A 15,590-nucleotide genomic window follows, 5' to 3' on the forward strand; every position below is an offset into this window, starting at 1 on the left:
GATAAGCCCCCAGCCCGCAGACCCCGACAACCAAGGTTGTCGGGAAGAGGCCCTTGTCCTCATCAACATGGGGACAAGGTGCTTTGGGGTGGGGGGGCGCAGGGCGCCCCCCTTCCCTAAATGCGGCCTGGTATAGTTCAGGAGGGGGGGGGCGCGGCGCTCGCTCTTTTTTTTTTTTTTCTAAATGCTAAATACATCCAAACCATAAAAAACATACAAGTACAATGTCTTTCACATTACATATTCATAACAGAATTTAATGTTTGTTTTTTTTCCTTTAAACCTAATTTAATGACAAAATGTAATATATTAAACATAATATACACAAAACTATATATCAAATATCACTAATGTGCAGAATTCCTGGTTTGCACAGCTTATATCTTATCTTGCTTACCGGCCCGCTTTAGATCACACCATAGCATTATAGTGGAACCAACGTCATAAGCCTGGCTTGGCTCTTTCAAAATGCAGAATTTCTTCTGATTAAGCCATGCCATTGTTGACTTTTCACTTAAATTCTGTTGTTAAGGACTTACCCTCAAAGTTCCAATATTCAAAAAGATGCTTCAGTTCCTAAACTAGGCTTGACTCTGCTTCTTCCCCTCACTACAGGTCCATCCTCATGATAGACTGCCACACTGATTAAGATTGCATTCTGGATACCAAACAAAATCAAATTACCGACCAGCCTGCAACCAACCGAATTATCCTGTCTAACAGTACGTGTTAAAAATAGGATTTTTATAACAGCTTACCTGTAAAATCCTTTTCTTTGAAGTACATCACGGGACATAGAGCCATAGTAATTACTATGTGGTTTATAGGCCACCTTCAGGTGATGGACACTGGCACACCCTAAGACAGGAAATCCACTCCCTATATAACCACTCCCACTACTGGGAGTACCTTAGTTTTTGTAGCAAAGCAATACATGTGTATACCAGAAAGAGGGGAGAGACCTCTGTGTCCCGTGATGTATTTCAAAGAAAAGGATTTTACAGCTAAGCTGTTATAAAAATTCTATTTTCTTAATCGTACATCACGGGACACAGAGCCATAGTATTTACTATGTGGGATGTCCCAGAGCAATGCTAACTGAAGGGAGACACAACAAAATTAGGGCACCATGAGATTAGAGGACTTATACTGCAGCCTGCAGCACACTGCGCCCAAAGGCAATATCCTTATGACTTTTTACATCTACCTGATAAAATCTAGTAAACGTATGGATTGAAGACCATGTTGTGGCCTTGCAGATTTGAGCCATGGAGGCTTGGTCATGCACTGCCCACGAAGCACTAACGGCCCTTGTGGAGTGCGCTTTGATTTGAAAAGGTGGAATCTTTCTCTTTAAACCATAAGCTTGAACAATTACTTGTTGAATCCATTTAGAAATAATAGATTTTGATGCTGCCTGTCCTCTTTTAGGACCTTCAGGCAACACAAACAAAACATCCATTTTTCGAATCTGAGCAGTTGCCTTCAAGTAGACTTTGACTGCTCTCACCACATCAAGAGGATGTAGTGACTTTTCTTCCGTAGAACCGGGTTCTGGAAAAAATGAAGGTAGAACAATATCCTGGTTTAAATGAAAACTTGACACAACCTTCGGTAGAAAGTTAGGATGAGGATGCAATACGACCTAATGCTTGTGAATTATTAAATATGGCTCTTTACAAAAGCGAGTAGCCAAATCTGATACCCTTCTTGCAGAAGATATGGCTACCAGAATAACTAGATTCCTAGTCAAAAGGACCAAGGGAATATGTTGTATCGGCTCAAAAGGCAATGCTGACAGAGCTAAATTCAAGTCCCAAGGGTTCAGGGGTAACCTAACAGGAGGATTAAGCCGTGTTACCCCCTGAATAAAACTACAAGCCAAAGAATGCAAAGCAAGTGGCGGCTGAAATAATATCGACAAGGCAGAGACCTGGCCTTTGATAGTACTCAAGGCCAGCTTAATTTCTAACCCCATTTGCAGAAAGTCAAGGATTCTACCTATGACATACTTCCTGGGGTGCCAACCCCTGGATTCACACCAGGAGAGATATGCCTTCCAGACTCTATAATATATGATTCTGGAGGCCGGCTTCCTTGCATTACCCAAGGTAGATACCACTGAACCTGACAGCCCACGCTTCTTCAGAATGTGGGTCTCAATAGCCAAACCATTAAATTTAGTGTTTGTAAGGTAGGATGGAATACCGGACCTTGCGAGAGAAGGTCTGGACAAGGTGGTAGGGTCCAAGGGTCCCCTACCGCCATCTTTATGATCTCTGCAAACCAAGATCTCCTGGGCCAAGCTGGGGCCACAAGAATTACTGACTTCCCTTCCTGCTTGATCCTGCGAAGAAGTCGTGGAAGCAGCAGAACAGGAGGGAATGCATAAATCAGTGAAAACTGATTCCACGGGAATACCAAGGCATCTGTTCCACAAGCTAGCGGATCTTTTGTTCTTGACACAAAGTTGTCGATCTTCATGTTGAACCTGGCCGCAAACAGATCTACGTCCAGAATCCCCCATCTTTGACATATTGTCAGGTAGATAACAGGGTGAAGAGACCATTCTCCTGGGAACAACTGCTGGCGACTCAAGTAGTCCCCCTGTCAATTTTCTGTTTCCGGAATGAAGACTGCCGATAGGCAAAGTACAATGTTTTCTGCCCAAGTTAAGATATGATTCACCTCTCTCTGGGCCGCACGACTTCTCGTGCCCCCTTGGTGATTGATATAGGTCACTGCTGTGGCATTGTCGGATTGGATCCTGACAGGACAATTCCATAACCTGAATGTCCAGGGCCTCAGGGCCAAGTGTGCTGCCCAAATCTCTAGAATATTGATGGGCAAGATCATTTCTGATCTGGACCATTTCCCTTGGACAGTCGCCTCTTCCAGGACTGCTCCCCAACCCGAAAGGCATCTGCTGTTACCACCTTCCAGGTAATTGGTAGGTAGGAAAGATTTTCCCTTCTACAGGTTCTTGGTTATCAAAAACCAACTGAGGCTCTGGCGCACCTTTGGAGACAAACACATTGGGAAATCTAAAGCTTGGGCCTTCTTGTTCCAAGCCGATAGGAAACTATTTTGCAGCAGTCTCAAATGAAACTGAGCATAAGGAATGGCCTCGAATGAAGCCACCATCTTTCCCAACAACCTCATGCAAAGTCAAAAAAGAAGGATTCTTCTTTACCTTGACTACCTGAATCAGTTCCCTTATGGCACTGATCTTCGCCTGGGGTAAGAATACCCTCTTCTGGGCTGTATCTATGATCAGACCCAAGTATTCCAATCTCCTTGATGTTTTTAAGGAAGATTTCTCTAGGTTAAGAATCCAACCTAGGTATTCCAGGTAGTGGACCGTGGTGACCATACTTTGGTCTAAGCGGGCTACCGACTGGCTTATCAAGAGCAGATCGTCAAGGTACGCTATAATCGTTATACCATGGGCCCTTAATCTGGCTAAAGGAGGGGCCAGGACCTTTGTAAACACTTGAGGTGCAGTAGCTAGACCGAAAGGCAGAGCTACAAACTGAAAATGAAGATTTTCTACCTCGAAGCGTAGATATTTCTGGTGAGCGGGGAAAATTGGCACATGGAGGTATGCATCCTTGATGTCGATTGAGGCCAGAAGTTCTCCTCCTGGTAGGATGGAGACTACTGATCAGATTGACTCCATGCTTTATTCCATCATAAAATCCAACAAAAGTCATCAAATACAGTCAGGAGATAGCAACAGCTAACGCGTTTCACATACAGAGATATGGGTAAGCATCTCTATGTGAAATGCGTTAGCTATTGCTATCTCCTGACTGTATTTGATAACTTTTGTTGGATTTTATGATGGGATAAAGATGATCAGTTTCAGAGTGCAGCAGTCCAGGATTTCCTATATTTCCATAGAAAACCTTTGGAGGGAGTTGAAAGTCCGTGTTGCCCAGCGACAGCCCCAAAACATCACTGCTCTAGAGGAGATCTGCATGGAGGAATGGGCCAACATAGCAGCAACAGTGTGTGACAACCTTGTGAAGACTTACAGAAAACATTTGACCTCTGTCATTGCCAACAAAGGATATATAACAAAGTATTGAGATGAACTTTTTTATATTGACCAAATACTTATTTTCCACCATAATTTGCAAATAAATTCTTTCAAAAATCAGACAATGTGATTGTCTGGATTTGTTTCCACATTTTGTCTCTCATAGTTGAGGTATACCTATGATGACAATTACAGGCCTCTCTCATCTTTTTGGTGGGAGAACTTGCACAATTGGTGGCTGACTAAATACCTTTTTGCCCCACTGTATGCACCAGCCCAAGCGTAAGGCGTGAGGCCTGGAGAATAGAATCTCTATTGCAAAACATAAGCCCCTGGTAGCTCAGCCAACTCTTGGGCCTGCTGATCAGGAATAATCTTGAGCACCTGTTTAAACTGATCTCTTAACTATTGACACACACCAATTGCTGCCAGTGCAGGCTGAGTTACTGAACCTGCCAGAGAAAAAGTGTTTTTTAATAGCAATTCCAACTTCTTATCCGTTGGATCCCTAAGCATTTGAGCATTGTCTACCGGACAAGTCCAATTTTTATTCACAGAGGATATAGCAGCGTCAATTGCTGGTATCTCCCATTTTTTATTAAATTTTTCCTCCATAGGATAAAGTGTTGAAAACTTTTTAGGAGGATAAAAATGCTTATCTGGGTGATCCCACTCAGAATACACAAGCTTTTCCAGCAAAGAATGGATAGGAAAAGCATGCACAGCTTGGGAAGCTTCAGCGAACCCAAACAAGAAGTAGGTTTATCAACTGACTCAGTTAAGGGTAGCATAAATGTGGCGCGGACCAATTCAGTAAGAGATTGTGCCATCAATCTTTCAGATTGTGAACCTGATCCTTCCGCATTTGACCCCTCCCGCCTCTGGTTCCTCAGTTTGAGGAACCTGGGTAATGGAAGGGGACCTATCACGCTTAGTTCCACTCTGGGATGCGATTAAAGCCGTTAACCTCTGCTCCAATCCTAATATGGTTGAGGAAAAAACTTCTCCAGTAACATAGACAGGGGCTGCAGTGTTGGAAACAATTGCACCACCTGATGTCCCCTGATGTCCCCGATGGCTCGCTCTGACCAGCCACTTCAGATCTCTCAGGGGAGGATGCCATTTTATAGATGATTTTAGGCTTTTTTGAGCTTGAAGGAGTCCCTCTTGAGCCCTTTCTTGGGGTGTTTCTACCCCCCTTCTAACCATAGCCTAATGCACAAATGCAGAGGTACTACCAGAAGAAAGTGCATCCACTGCTTGAGCAAATAGTCCAGCAACTGCCGCTGCTATTTAATGCTCAGCCTGATGCTTTTTAGTAAATATGCCAAGGGAATTGCCTGTGTCACCAACTTCTTACATGCCCCTTTTTGCTCGTGTCCCTCCTACAGCTGCAGCCAGCAAAACTGAGCCTTTTAAAAATGTACTCCTGCGCTGGACATTGCCGCATGCCAACGCTGTGCTAAGCCCCGCCCCTCCGTCACATCGCGCCCCCCTCTTTTCAAAAGAGTGTCTTTCTGCGTGAGCGCAGGCCTCCGATCCGAGAGGATCGGCGTGTGTGGGGATGGCGAGGAGGAGATCCGGTAATCAAACCGGCATGCAGGGGCATCGCCGATCGTTCTGGCCCCCCCCTATCCATGGAGAGCCTTGTCCAGGTGGGGGTGGGTTTCGTAAGGAAATCCCCCCCCAAACTTACCGGAGGTCTGGGCTGCTCGCCGGAGGGAATCTGCAGCTTCTGCTGAGACAGCGTGATCTTTGACGAAAGCATGACAAGGTACATGCTCTATACAGCCCCCAATGGTGACTTTTAGGCATGACAACATTTACTTTTTAAAGGAGACAATTCATAAGAAACACACACATCCCAGTTCTGTGTGGAGAGGAGACAGATTGTGAGTTCCTACGAGCTGGGAACCATGATCTCTCATCTCCTATAGTCAGTCCCATCCCCCACAGTTAGAAGACACATATAGGGAACACAGTTAACCCCTTCCCTACCAGTGCCATTTTTACAGTAATCAGTGCATTTTTATAGCACTGATCGCTGTATAATTGTCAATCGACCCAAAAATGTGTCAAAAAGGTCCGATGTGTCCCCCATAATGTCCCAGTCTCAATAAAAATCACTGATCGCCGACATTACTAGTAAAAAAAAAAAATGCCATAAATCTATCCCCTATTTTGTAGACGTTATAACTTTTGCGCAAACCAATCAATATACGCTTTTTGCGATTTTTATTACCAAAAATATGTAGATTACATATCGGACTAAACTGAGGAAAAATTTGGCTTTTTTAAAAAAAATTGGGACTATTTATTACAGCAAAAAGTACAAAATATTGTTTTTTTTTAAAAAAATTGATGCTATTTTTTTGTTTATAGCGCAAAAAATAAAAAACGCAGAAATGATCAAATACCACCAAAAGAAAGCTCTATTTGTGGGGGAAAAAAAGATGTCAAATTTGTTTGGGTACAGCGTCGCACGACCGCACAATCGTCAGTTAAAGCGGCGCAGTATTGTATCGCAAAAAACGGCCTGGTCATTGAGCAGCCAATTCTTCCGGGGGTGAAGTGGTTAAGAGAGGTTTGTGTGTCTGTATGTAAGTCTTGATAGAGAGTTTGAGGAGTTTTTGTGAGGAGTGCAGCTTAGGTTTTGGAAGAATATAAGTTCCTTTCACATTTCCCTTACAAACAAAACTGATGAACCCCTTTTTTAAAAAAAAAAGAAAAATTCATTCATAACAACAAACAAACCATCAATCTCTTCTGGCACTGTAAACTGCTGAAATCCCTTGGCCGGTAACGTTTGTGAGCACCATCGTCAGAATTCACTAGGTATTCACCAATAGGAACTGTGCCAGAGCACCACTCCAGAACACCACTTCTCTGAGACAGAGGCACCACCTGTCAATAACACAAGGATGTCAGTTACTGATGTACTCAGGCATAGACGTGATACAAAATATGTGAACCCTTAGCATTATTCTGAAGTTACACATTAAGTATTAAAAATGTATTATGATTTTTATCTAATCCATAATAATAAAGAGCGCCTTAACTGAACAAATGGTTATAAAAATCAAGGTTATTATGGAAATTAAAGCGGAGCATCACCCAAAAGGGGAAGCTCTGTTTATTTGTCTCCTCCCTCCCCCCACTGCCACATTCGGCACCTTTCCGGGGGGAGCGGGTGCCTGGTTTTGACAGGTACCTACTTACACTTCTGGCTGACTTTGCCATGTAAACTCCTTCGAAAGTTCGGCCCCCCCGCTTCCTTTCCCCGCTGTCGTGCCATTCACAAAGCGGAGCGCGTTTTGCACATTTCCCTTACCTGAGAGCCGATTTTCGGATACTCGGAAAGTATCCGAATAATAAAAGTCAGCAGCTACAGTATTTTTACCTGCTGACTTTTCATTTATTCTGAAGGAGCCTGGAGCTCCACTTTAAATCCTTTACGTCCGTATAACACATATATACAGTATCAAGAAAGTGGGCTTCAAACCTAGGCACTGCATATATGTGTTCTTGTGTTTGTGCTGAGAGTGTGCTCAATTGCTCCCAGCACTGACACTGGGCTGTCAGTGACAGCCTGGGTCTCTAATAACAATCGGGACCCAGGGAAACCAGATCCTGATCACATGATCACTAGGATAGCCTCTGATTGGCTATCACAGCGATCATTAAATCTGTAGCCCGCCCCTGTGTTGTTTTTCCACTTTAAAGAGGAAAAAAAAAAACACTTTCCCTCTAGCGGAGAAGCTATATTGTACCTTTAACGCCTCCACAGAGCACATACTTATTATCATGGCTTTAGGTGACCCATGCCATTCCTATGGATATCCCATCTAAACCACCTAATTGTACGTGGAGGATGCTGTAATCTCTTTCAGTCAAGAGAGCCAATTCCGATCTGATTCGCCTTCAGACTAATTAAATAATTATAAATAAATGGAATTTAAAGTGATATTAAAGTCTGTTTGTTTTTTTTTTTTAAATAAGAAACATGTCATGCTTACCTGCTCTGTGCAATGGTTTTGCACAGAGCAGCCCCGATCCACCTCTTTCCGGGTCCCACGCCAGAGCACCTGGCTCCTCCCCCTCCTGTCGGGTACCCCCACAGAAAGCAGCGTGCTATGGGGGCACCAAAGCAGGTGTGCTCCCAAACCCACAGCTTTGTGTGTCCATTCACACATGGAGCCGCAGCTCGGCCCTGCCCCCTGATGATTGGCAGTAGCCGGAGCCAAGAATGTAAAAAATCTTACGCCTTTACAACCACTTTTAATAAAAGGGCAAATATATACATATTATATAAAAGTTGGACTGCACTAATTGTAATGTAAATTTTCTACAAAAGAGAGACTAGAGGGGGGGGGGGGGCTGCACCTTAAAGCAGAAATCCCACTCTAAACAAAAAGGGGACTTTTAATGTGCCTGACAATGGGGGAAAAAAAATCAAGAAAAACCTAATATAAAAATAGACATTCATTTCATTAAAAAGAAGCACCATCTTAATAACATAAAAACATGTCATGAAAGTAACTGGTTAGATCAATTACAACAGGGTGCAAAAAGCGTATAGAATCAATGCGTTTCGTAATGTTTTGCTGCTACAGGATTCCCGCTTAGAGATGACCAGATGAAACAGATAAATTGCTTTCTGCAATAACAACCCATCATAAATGTGAATATAACAAACAAAACAAAATGCAAAACACAAAAGACCTGAATGTTTGGGAGAAACAAAATGTAAAGTAATAACCCAAACATTCACATTTCTGCATTAAAATGTCTCTCTAGGGAATCAAGATAGTTAGTAAATACAATGAATAAAGCTGACTATTTCACTGCTAAATTTTGATGGCTAGAAATAAAATAGATCAGTTACTATAACTGGTAAAGATAACCTTATATCTGCGGATAGTCAGCTTCCTCTTCCTGGTCTCACTGTTCTTCTGTAACAATGCATTACACATCTGGAACACCTGCTGCATCACTGCGTCTTGTCTGAGATCATCCCGACCCTTTGAAAGTAAGTATAAATAATCTCATGGACAATACAACACACAAACTATTTAGAAAAGCTTGATGCAGAAAAAAGTTCCAAATGATATGTTAAATCTTTCAGTGAACCCCTAATGATATCCACGAAACACTGTAATGGTCAGAATATTTACTCTTGGGGCTGGTTCACACTGCTGCAATGCGAGAACCCGTGCAAATCCACAGGTTCCTGCATCGTGTGTCACCCGCCGGCAGTTCACTCTACACACAGACATCGCATGTGATTTGCACAGCGGAGCGAATCACATGCGATGTCAGTTATTGCAGCAGTGTGAACCGGCCCTTAATTTGTATTGCATGTAATACAAGCAGTCAGATTCCAGGGATCTCTACACATGTGGGTTTGGTAGGTATGTTTCCTGAATAAATGCTGAGCAATTTCCTCTCTATCTACTTGTTGGATCACCAAGCAGATTCAAACCATCAAGTCAGGCTTGAATCTAACTGGTGGCTGGGAAGAGTGTTAGTGTACTAACAATGTGATGTTATCAGGCATTCAATGCACCAGCAATCATCAATAACTCAAATACCAATTTTAAGTGCAACTGCAATCACACTCATACAGCTGGGAGAAAAGTCTACTTCTGCAGCAAATCGCTCCGTTTTGTCACATTTAAAGGAGAAGTACAGCCAAAGCTTGTTTGGCTGTACTTCTCCTGTGGATCATAGGAGTGCAGTTCGTTCTGCACTCCTGTGACCAGTTTTCAGCTAACAGCAGGTTGAAGCCCCCTGTGGAGTGGCATCAGAGCCGGTCCAGGCTCAGGCAAGATTGTGACAATGAAGTTGGGATCCACCCACAAGCCTGGACCAGCACCCGGCTCAGCGAGCCACTGAGAGGCTGAGCTGGCCACTCCTGTCCCCTCCACAGCCCAGCGCTCCAGTGAGCACAAGGTGACAGAGTGTCAGTCACCAGCTCTCTGCTCAGGGGGAACCAAGCGATCAGCAGTGTTTGATCGCTCGGTTTACAGTGTTACAGCTGGCGGGGGACCGATGCTGCATCCACCTAGGTAAGTATGAATCTGCAAAAGAAAAAGTCCATACTTCTCTTTTTTTTTTTTTTAAACAAGGTTTTATTGAATATTTAGTGCATACAAAAAGGAAAAATTAAGGATTACATTGTCATGTTGATACTATAACAGTGTTGTAATTATTGTCGTTGAAATAAAGAAAAAACCTATATATCATTACATTTAGACATTTCTGGCGTATCTTGTCATTCAAGGTATACATATTTTGTTTTTAATATTGTCCATCCATCCTTATATCTGTATAACCCTGTATGATTGCACAATTGCATTAGACACAGGTAGAAGATTCTTGAAGCCATCTATCCCAGATCTTACTGTATTTTGCTGGACAACCTCTATTGATATATATACATTTCTTGTATGGTAATGTATTATTTATCTCCACCTTCCATTCCACCATTTTGGGGACCTCTTGTCTCATCCACTTTTTGGCTATAACCTTTCTTGCTGCAAAAAGTGTTTCATACAAGAAGGTTTTCGTATATTTGTCGGTCATATCTGGAACTATACCCCAGAGACACTGTTTGGGGTCTAGGGTTAAGGAGGAACCCATCGTGTCATGCAAAAATGCCACAATTTGTTCCCAAAAGCCTTTTATTTTAGGGCATGCCCATATAAGATGGAAAAAGGTACCTGTCTCTCTCCCACACATCTGACATGTGGTGGATTGTGTGCGCTTGTATCTTGCAACTCTGAGGGGTGTGAGGTATGTCCTATGGAGAATATAGAGCTGGGTCAGACGATCCGAGAGTTTAGGGGATACAGTCTTACATGCCTCCAATGCCTCCCCCCACTCCTCGTCCCCCACCGGTCCCACCTCACTCTCCCACCTTGGTTTAAGACCATATGCTATTTTAGTAGCTATAGGGGTTAAGAGCAAGTTGTAGAATGCTGAAATCAATTTTTGAGAGTCTGTACTTTTTATTATGGCAATGAGTACATTGGGAGCAAGGCTAGGGCAGGAGTCAGGAAATTGTGATTGTGTTGCGTGACGGATTTGTAAGAATCTATAGAACATCTGGTCCTGTATTGTAAATTCTTTTTTGAGTACGTCAAAGGTTTTGAGTTGTCCATCTTTTAATATATGATGTAGGTAAAATATCCCCTGTGTGGACCATATAGATGAGTCCTGTATTTTATTAAATTCCTGAAGCTTTTTGTTGTGCCATAGCGGCGTGTAATCGTTAAACTGTGAAATATCAAGTCTAGAGGTTGCTAAATTCCATATTTTCCTGTAGTGGTATATTATAGTATGTCTTCTATCTCCTAGTTCCATCTCTCCTTTGTCTGTCGCTATTGCATATATCGGGTCTTTGGTGTATTGTGCCCACTTAGGGCATATGAGCGTAAGAAATCTCTCACTGTCGGTTTTGTCTAGATGAAAAAGCTGTGATAACTGTGCTGCAATGTAGTATAAATTAAAGTCGGGTAGAGCAGTGCCACCTAGATCAGTCGGATTTTTGAGGGCTTGCCATGTCAGTTTATGCCTGTTATTTCCCCACACAAATGTCTTTAAGAGGGACTCTAAAGATTTAAAATGTTTTAAGGGTAAATAAACGGGGGTGTGCCATAGAATATAGAGTATTTTGGGTAGTAGAATCATTTTAATTAAGTTTATGCGTCCCCAGACCCCCAGTGGCAGCTTGGACCACACCCGTATTTTATTTTTAACTAGGGAAATTAGAGGGGTTATATTTAGGGATATGTAGTCTGCAGGGAATCTGGTTATATGAATCCCTAAATATTTAATGACATCTACTCTTTGTAGTGGTAAGCTGGATTGGGATTCTGAGGGTGGGAAACTATCAATTGGCAAAATTTTGGATTTGTCCCAATTGATTTTTAGACCTGAAAATATTCCAAATTGTTCTATTGTGTGGAGTGCATTACGTAATGATGTGTCCGAGTCTGCCAGGTATAAAAGTGTATCATCTGCGTACATGCTAATTTTTTCAATCAGAGAGCCCACCTTAAGTCCCCTGATCTCTGGGTTTGCTCGGATGGACATCGCCAATGGTTCAGCCGCCAGGGCATATAGGAGTGGGGACAGGGGACAACCCTGTCTCGTGCCTCTACTGAGGTCGAATGACTGAGATGACCATCCATTAGCTACCACTCTGGCCCTGGGTGCCTGGTATAGAAGTTGGACCCATTTAATAAATTTTGGTCCAAAGCCATAGCCCTCCAAGCATCTCCAGAGATACCTCCACTCTACCGAGTCGAAGGCCTTCGCTGTGTCTAAGGTCACAACCACTCGTGTACCCACTTGCTCATGTGTAGCCTGCAGGTTAATGTATAGTTTCCTAAGATTAAACGAAGTGTTGCGTCCAGGCATGAAACCAGCCTGGTCCGCGTGTATTAATGTCAATATCACCTGGTTGAGTCTAATCGATAGAACTTTGGCAAGTATTTTGATATCAACCTGTAGGAGTGATATCGGTCGATAGGATTCTGGAAACCCCAGGTCCTTACCGGGTTTAGGGATGAGGACTATTGTAGCCTCTGTCATGGAGGGAGGTAAAATCCCAGTTTCAAATAGGTAATTATATAATTTTAATAGTTTAGGGGTTAGTAATTCGCTGAATTGGGAATAGAACTCTATTGGAAGTCCATCTGAACCAGGGGATTTGGACCTAGCGAAGCTAGCCATAGCATTTGATATTTCGTCTAAGGTAAGTGGGGCCTCCAATAAGTCTACTTGTTCTTCCGTTAACTGTGGGAAGGATATCTTTTCAAGAAAAAAACACATGAGGTGGGTCCCAGTGGGGGCTGTAGTTGTGTATAAATCTGCGAAAAAATCTCTAAACATTGAGGTTACCGTAGGTGGGTCTGTTATTTTTTGTCCTCCGGGACCATGCAATGTAATAACCACTGGGGGTCTATCTTCGCTGTGGACCAGGTATGCAAGTAGCTTGCCTGCCTTTTCCCCATATTCAAACATTTTTTGCTTAGAAAAAAACATTTTTTGTTTCGCTTTCTGGTACTGCAGCTGATTAACCACTCTAGTCTGTAATTTAAGTTGGTCTACTGTTATTGATGTCGGGGTGTTGGCATACTCTCTTTCTGCAGAGGACAGGTCCTCCAGTGCCTTACCGAGGGCACCAGAAGAGTCCATCTTAATTTTATTAATTGCCTTTATCAGTGTGTGTCTAGCAAAGAGCTTAAAAGAGTCCCAGACTGCGGGTGGTGATGCTGACTCATCATTTTCTATAAAGTATAATTTCCATTTGTCTATGAGCTCATCGTCTTTTGGTAGAAGAGATAGCCAGAATGGATTCAGGCGCCATGCTCGTGGTGGTTTTGCCACTGGAATACTTAATGTAATCCAATAGGGGCTATGGTCCGACAGTACTCTAGGGCAGAACATTGCCTCCGATAGTCTTGGGGTCAATCTGCGGGAAATAAGTATAAAGTCTATTCGGGACATAGAGCCCCGAGATGCCGAGAAACATGAATATGACTTGACCAGTGGGAATTTGTATCTCCATGTATCTATTAGGTGGAAGGTGGAAGGTGGAGATAAGTTTGGAGAACTTAGTTTCGGTGGGAGCACCAGGTGTTATTGATGTTAACTGTAGCCTGTCTAGAGCCGGGTTCAAGGTAACATTAAAATCCCCCAACCAGACCGCCGCTATATTTGGATGTCGGGTCATATATGATATGCCTTCCTTGACCATAGATATGTTAAATGGAGGTGGTATATAGAAAGCCATTATAAGCAAAGGCTCCCCATATACTTTGGCATGAATAAATACATAGCGGCCATTCGGGTCAGTAGTTAGCTCACATAATTCAAAATGTACTGATTTAGCAACTAATACAGAAACTCCCCTAGAGTGTGATGTGTGGGTAGAGTGGTCTGCGGGGCGCCATCTGAATGCTTCCCTCGATGTGGGTTTCCACTAGTGCTATTATGTCAGCGTGTTGCTTCTTCAGAAATGTGAAGACTGCCGCGCGCTTAAATTTCTCACGCAGACCCCTCACATTCCATGTCAAAAATTTCAAAGATGCCATATGCTAAGCAGTTTAATCATTAATATAGCATTTGTATAGAACAATTTGCGCTTTCTGCACAAGGTATACAGAATATTAATTTGCAGAGATATCTGACTCAAATACCAGCGATATGGTATATAGATATTCTCCCATAGATCTGTCATATGTATCGTTACCTGTTTTCTGTTATAGGTATGCACGTTCAAAATTAAACAAACTAAGAACTTTTGAACCCCCGCCCCCCTCCCTGCCCTACACTGACCCCAACTTGTGCGGGCATAGTCCCTAAACTGGTTGTTATCTGGGAAACATTCTAACTTCCTCCTGAGTAGTGGAACGTAGATCAATTGGTTCAGCCTCCGGATACTAAATAAAGTGAAAAATATCAACCATATCACTTGCAAACCATGTAATACTATCTCTCGATCTTCTTGTTTCCATTTATTTGCAACTGTTAAGTTCCGGATAGAGTTCCAATGAACATGTTGCTGCTTCCCAGAGCTGTGTGGGGTAAAGTCTCGCTGCACGATACATGTTGACTGTAGGACTTCTTCTCACTCCGGAGCCCTGGAGGGTATTGTGACTCTTGTGCTGTAGATAAACAGGATTTGTGCTTTAAATTTGCACTGGTAGGAGACTTTTTCCGGTCTCAGGCACTTTATCAAAGGAACTAGATCAATCAGCTTGTTGAGGGTTAACTCGTCGTTCCAACCAGGAGATTACTTCCTCTGGGTCCTCGAAGAAAACCGCTCGCCCTTCATGCTCCACCCTAAGCCGGGCTGGGAAAAGCATTGAGTATTTATATTGCAGATTTCTTAGCTTACGTTTGGCCTCCGTGAAGCTCTGACGACGGCGCTGCACCTCTGCCGAGAAGTCTGGGAATATGGCTACCTTGACATTCCCCACTGGGATATTGCCCTTCTCTCTTGCCATTCTCAAAGCAGTGTCCCGATCCTTGTAGTTAAGGAGTTTGGCTATGAACGTGCGGGGAGGAGCTCCTTGTGGAGGGGGTCTTGCTGGCATGCGACGTGCCCGTTCCACCGCAAACATGGGGGAAAACACCTCTCTTCCATAAGTATTGATCAGTAGTTGCTCCAAAAAAGTAGAAGTGTCCTTACCCTCCGACCCCTCCGGCAGACCTATCAGGCGTATATTACATCTTCTCAGCCTATTCTCCATATCATCTTGTTTTAAAAGGAGTTGCTGTATTTGCCTTTGCACGCGGTCTGAGAATGTTTGCAAGGGTGGGATAGCATCCTCCACTTCTCCCAGTCTGGTCTCAGTTTCTTTCACTCTTTCCCTGAGCTTTTGAAAGTCCTGTCTGATAAGAGAAATATCCACCTTGACCTCCTCAATTTGAGCTGTGAGAGAGGTTCTGCAAAAGTTGATTGCTTCCAGGAGTTTGTCAGTGTCGCCCGCAGTTCGTTCTCCTGCTCCAGCTTTCTCGGTTGTTCCCTCCTCCT

The 15,590-nt window shown here is 43.2% G+C and overlaps 1 protein-coding gene across 2 annotated transcripts in view; it reads right to left on the reverse strand.

Annotated features, from left to right (window-relative positions):
- Window positions 1–15,590, reverse strand: part of ATM (ATM serine/threonine kinase) — a 283,336-nt gene that overhangs the window by 17,612 nt on the left and 250,134 nt on the right. For both annotated transcript variants that reach the window (XM_073613497.1, XM_073613498.1), the window contains exons 56-57: window positions 8,947–9,063; window positions 6,797–6,946 (exon numbers count right to left, since the gene is read on the reverse strand). In XM_073613497.1, the coding sequence (XP_073469598.1) occupies window positions 6,797–6,946; window positions 8,947–9,063 (267 nt within the window). The remainder of the gene's footprint in view (window positions 1–6,796; window positions 6,947–8,946; window positions 9,064–15,590) is intronic.

Source organism: Aquarana catesbeiana, linkage group LG02 (genome assembly GCF_042186555.1).
Source record: "Aquarana catesbeiana isolate 2022-GZ linkage group LG02, ASM4218655v1, whole genome shotgun sequence".
Lineage (NCBI taxonomy): Eukaryota > Metazoa > Chordata > Amphibia > Anura > Ranidae > Aquarana > Aquarana catesbeiana.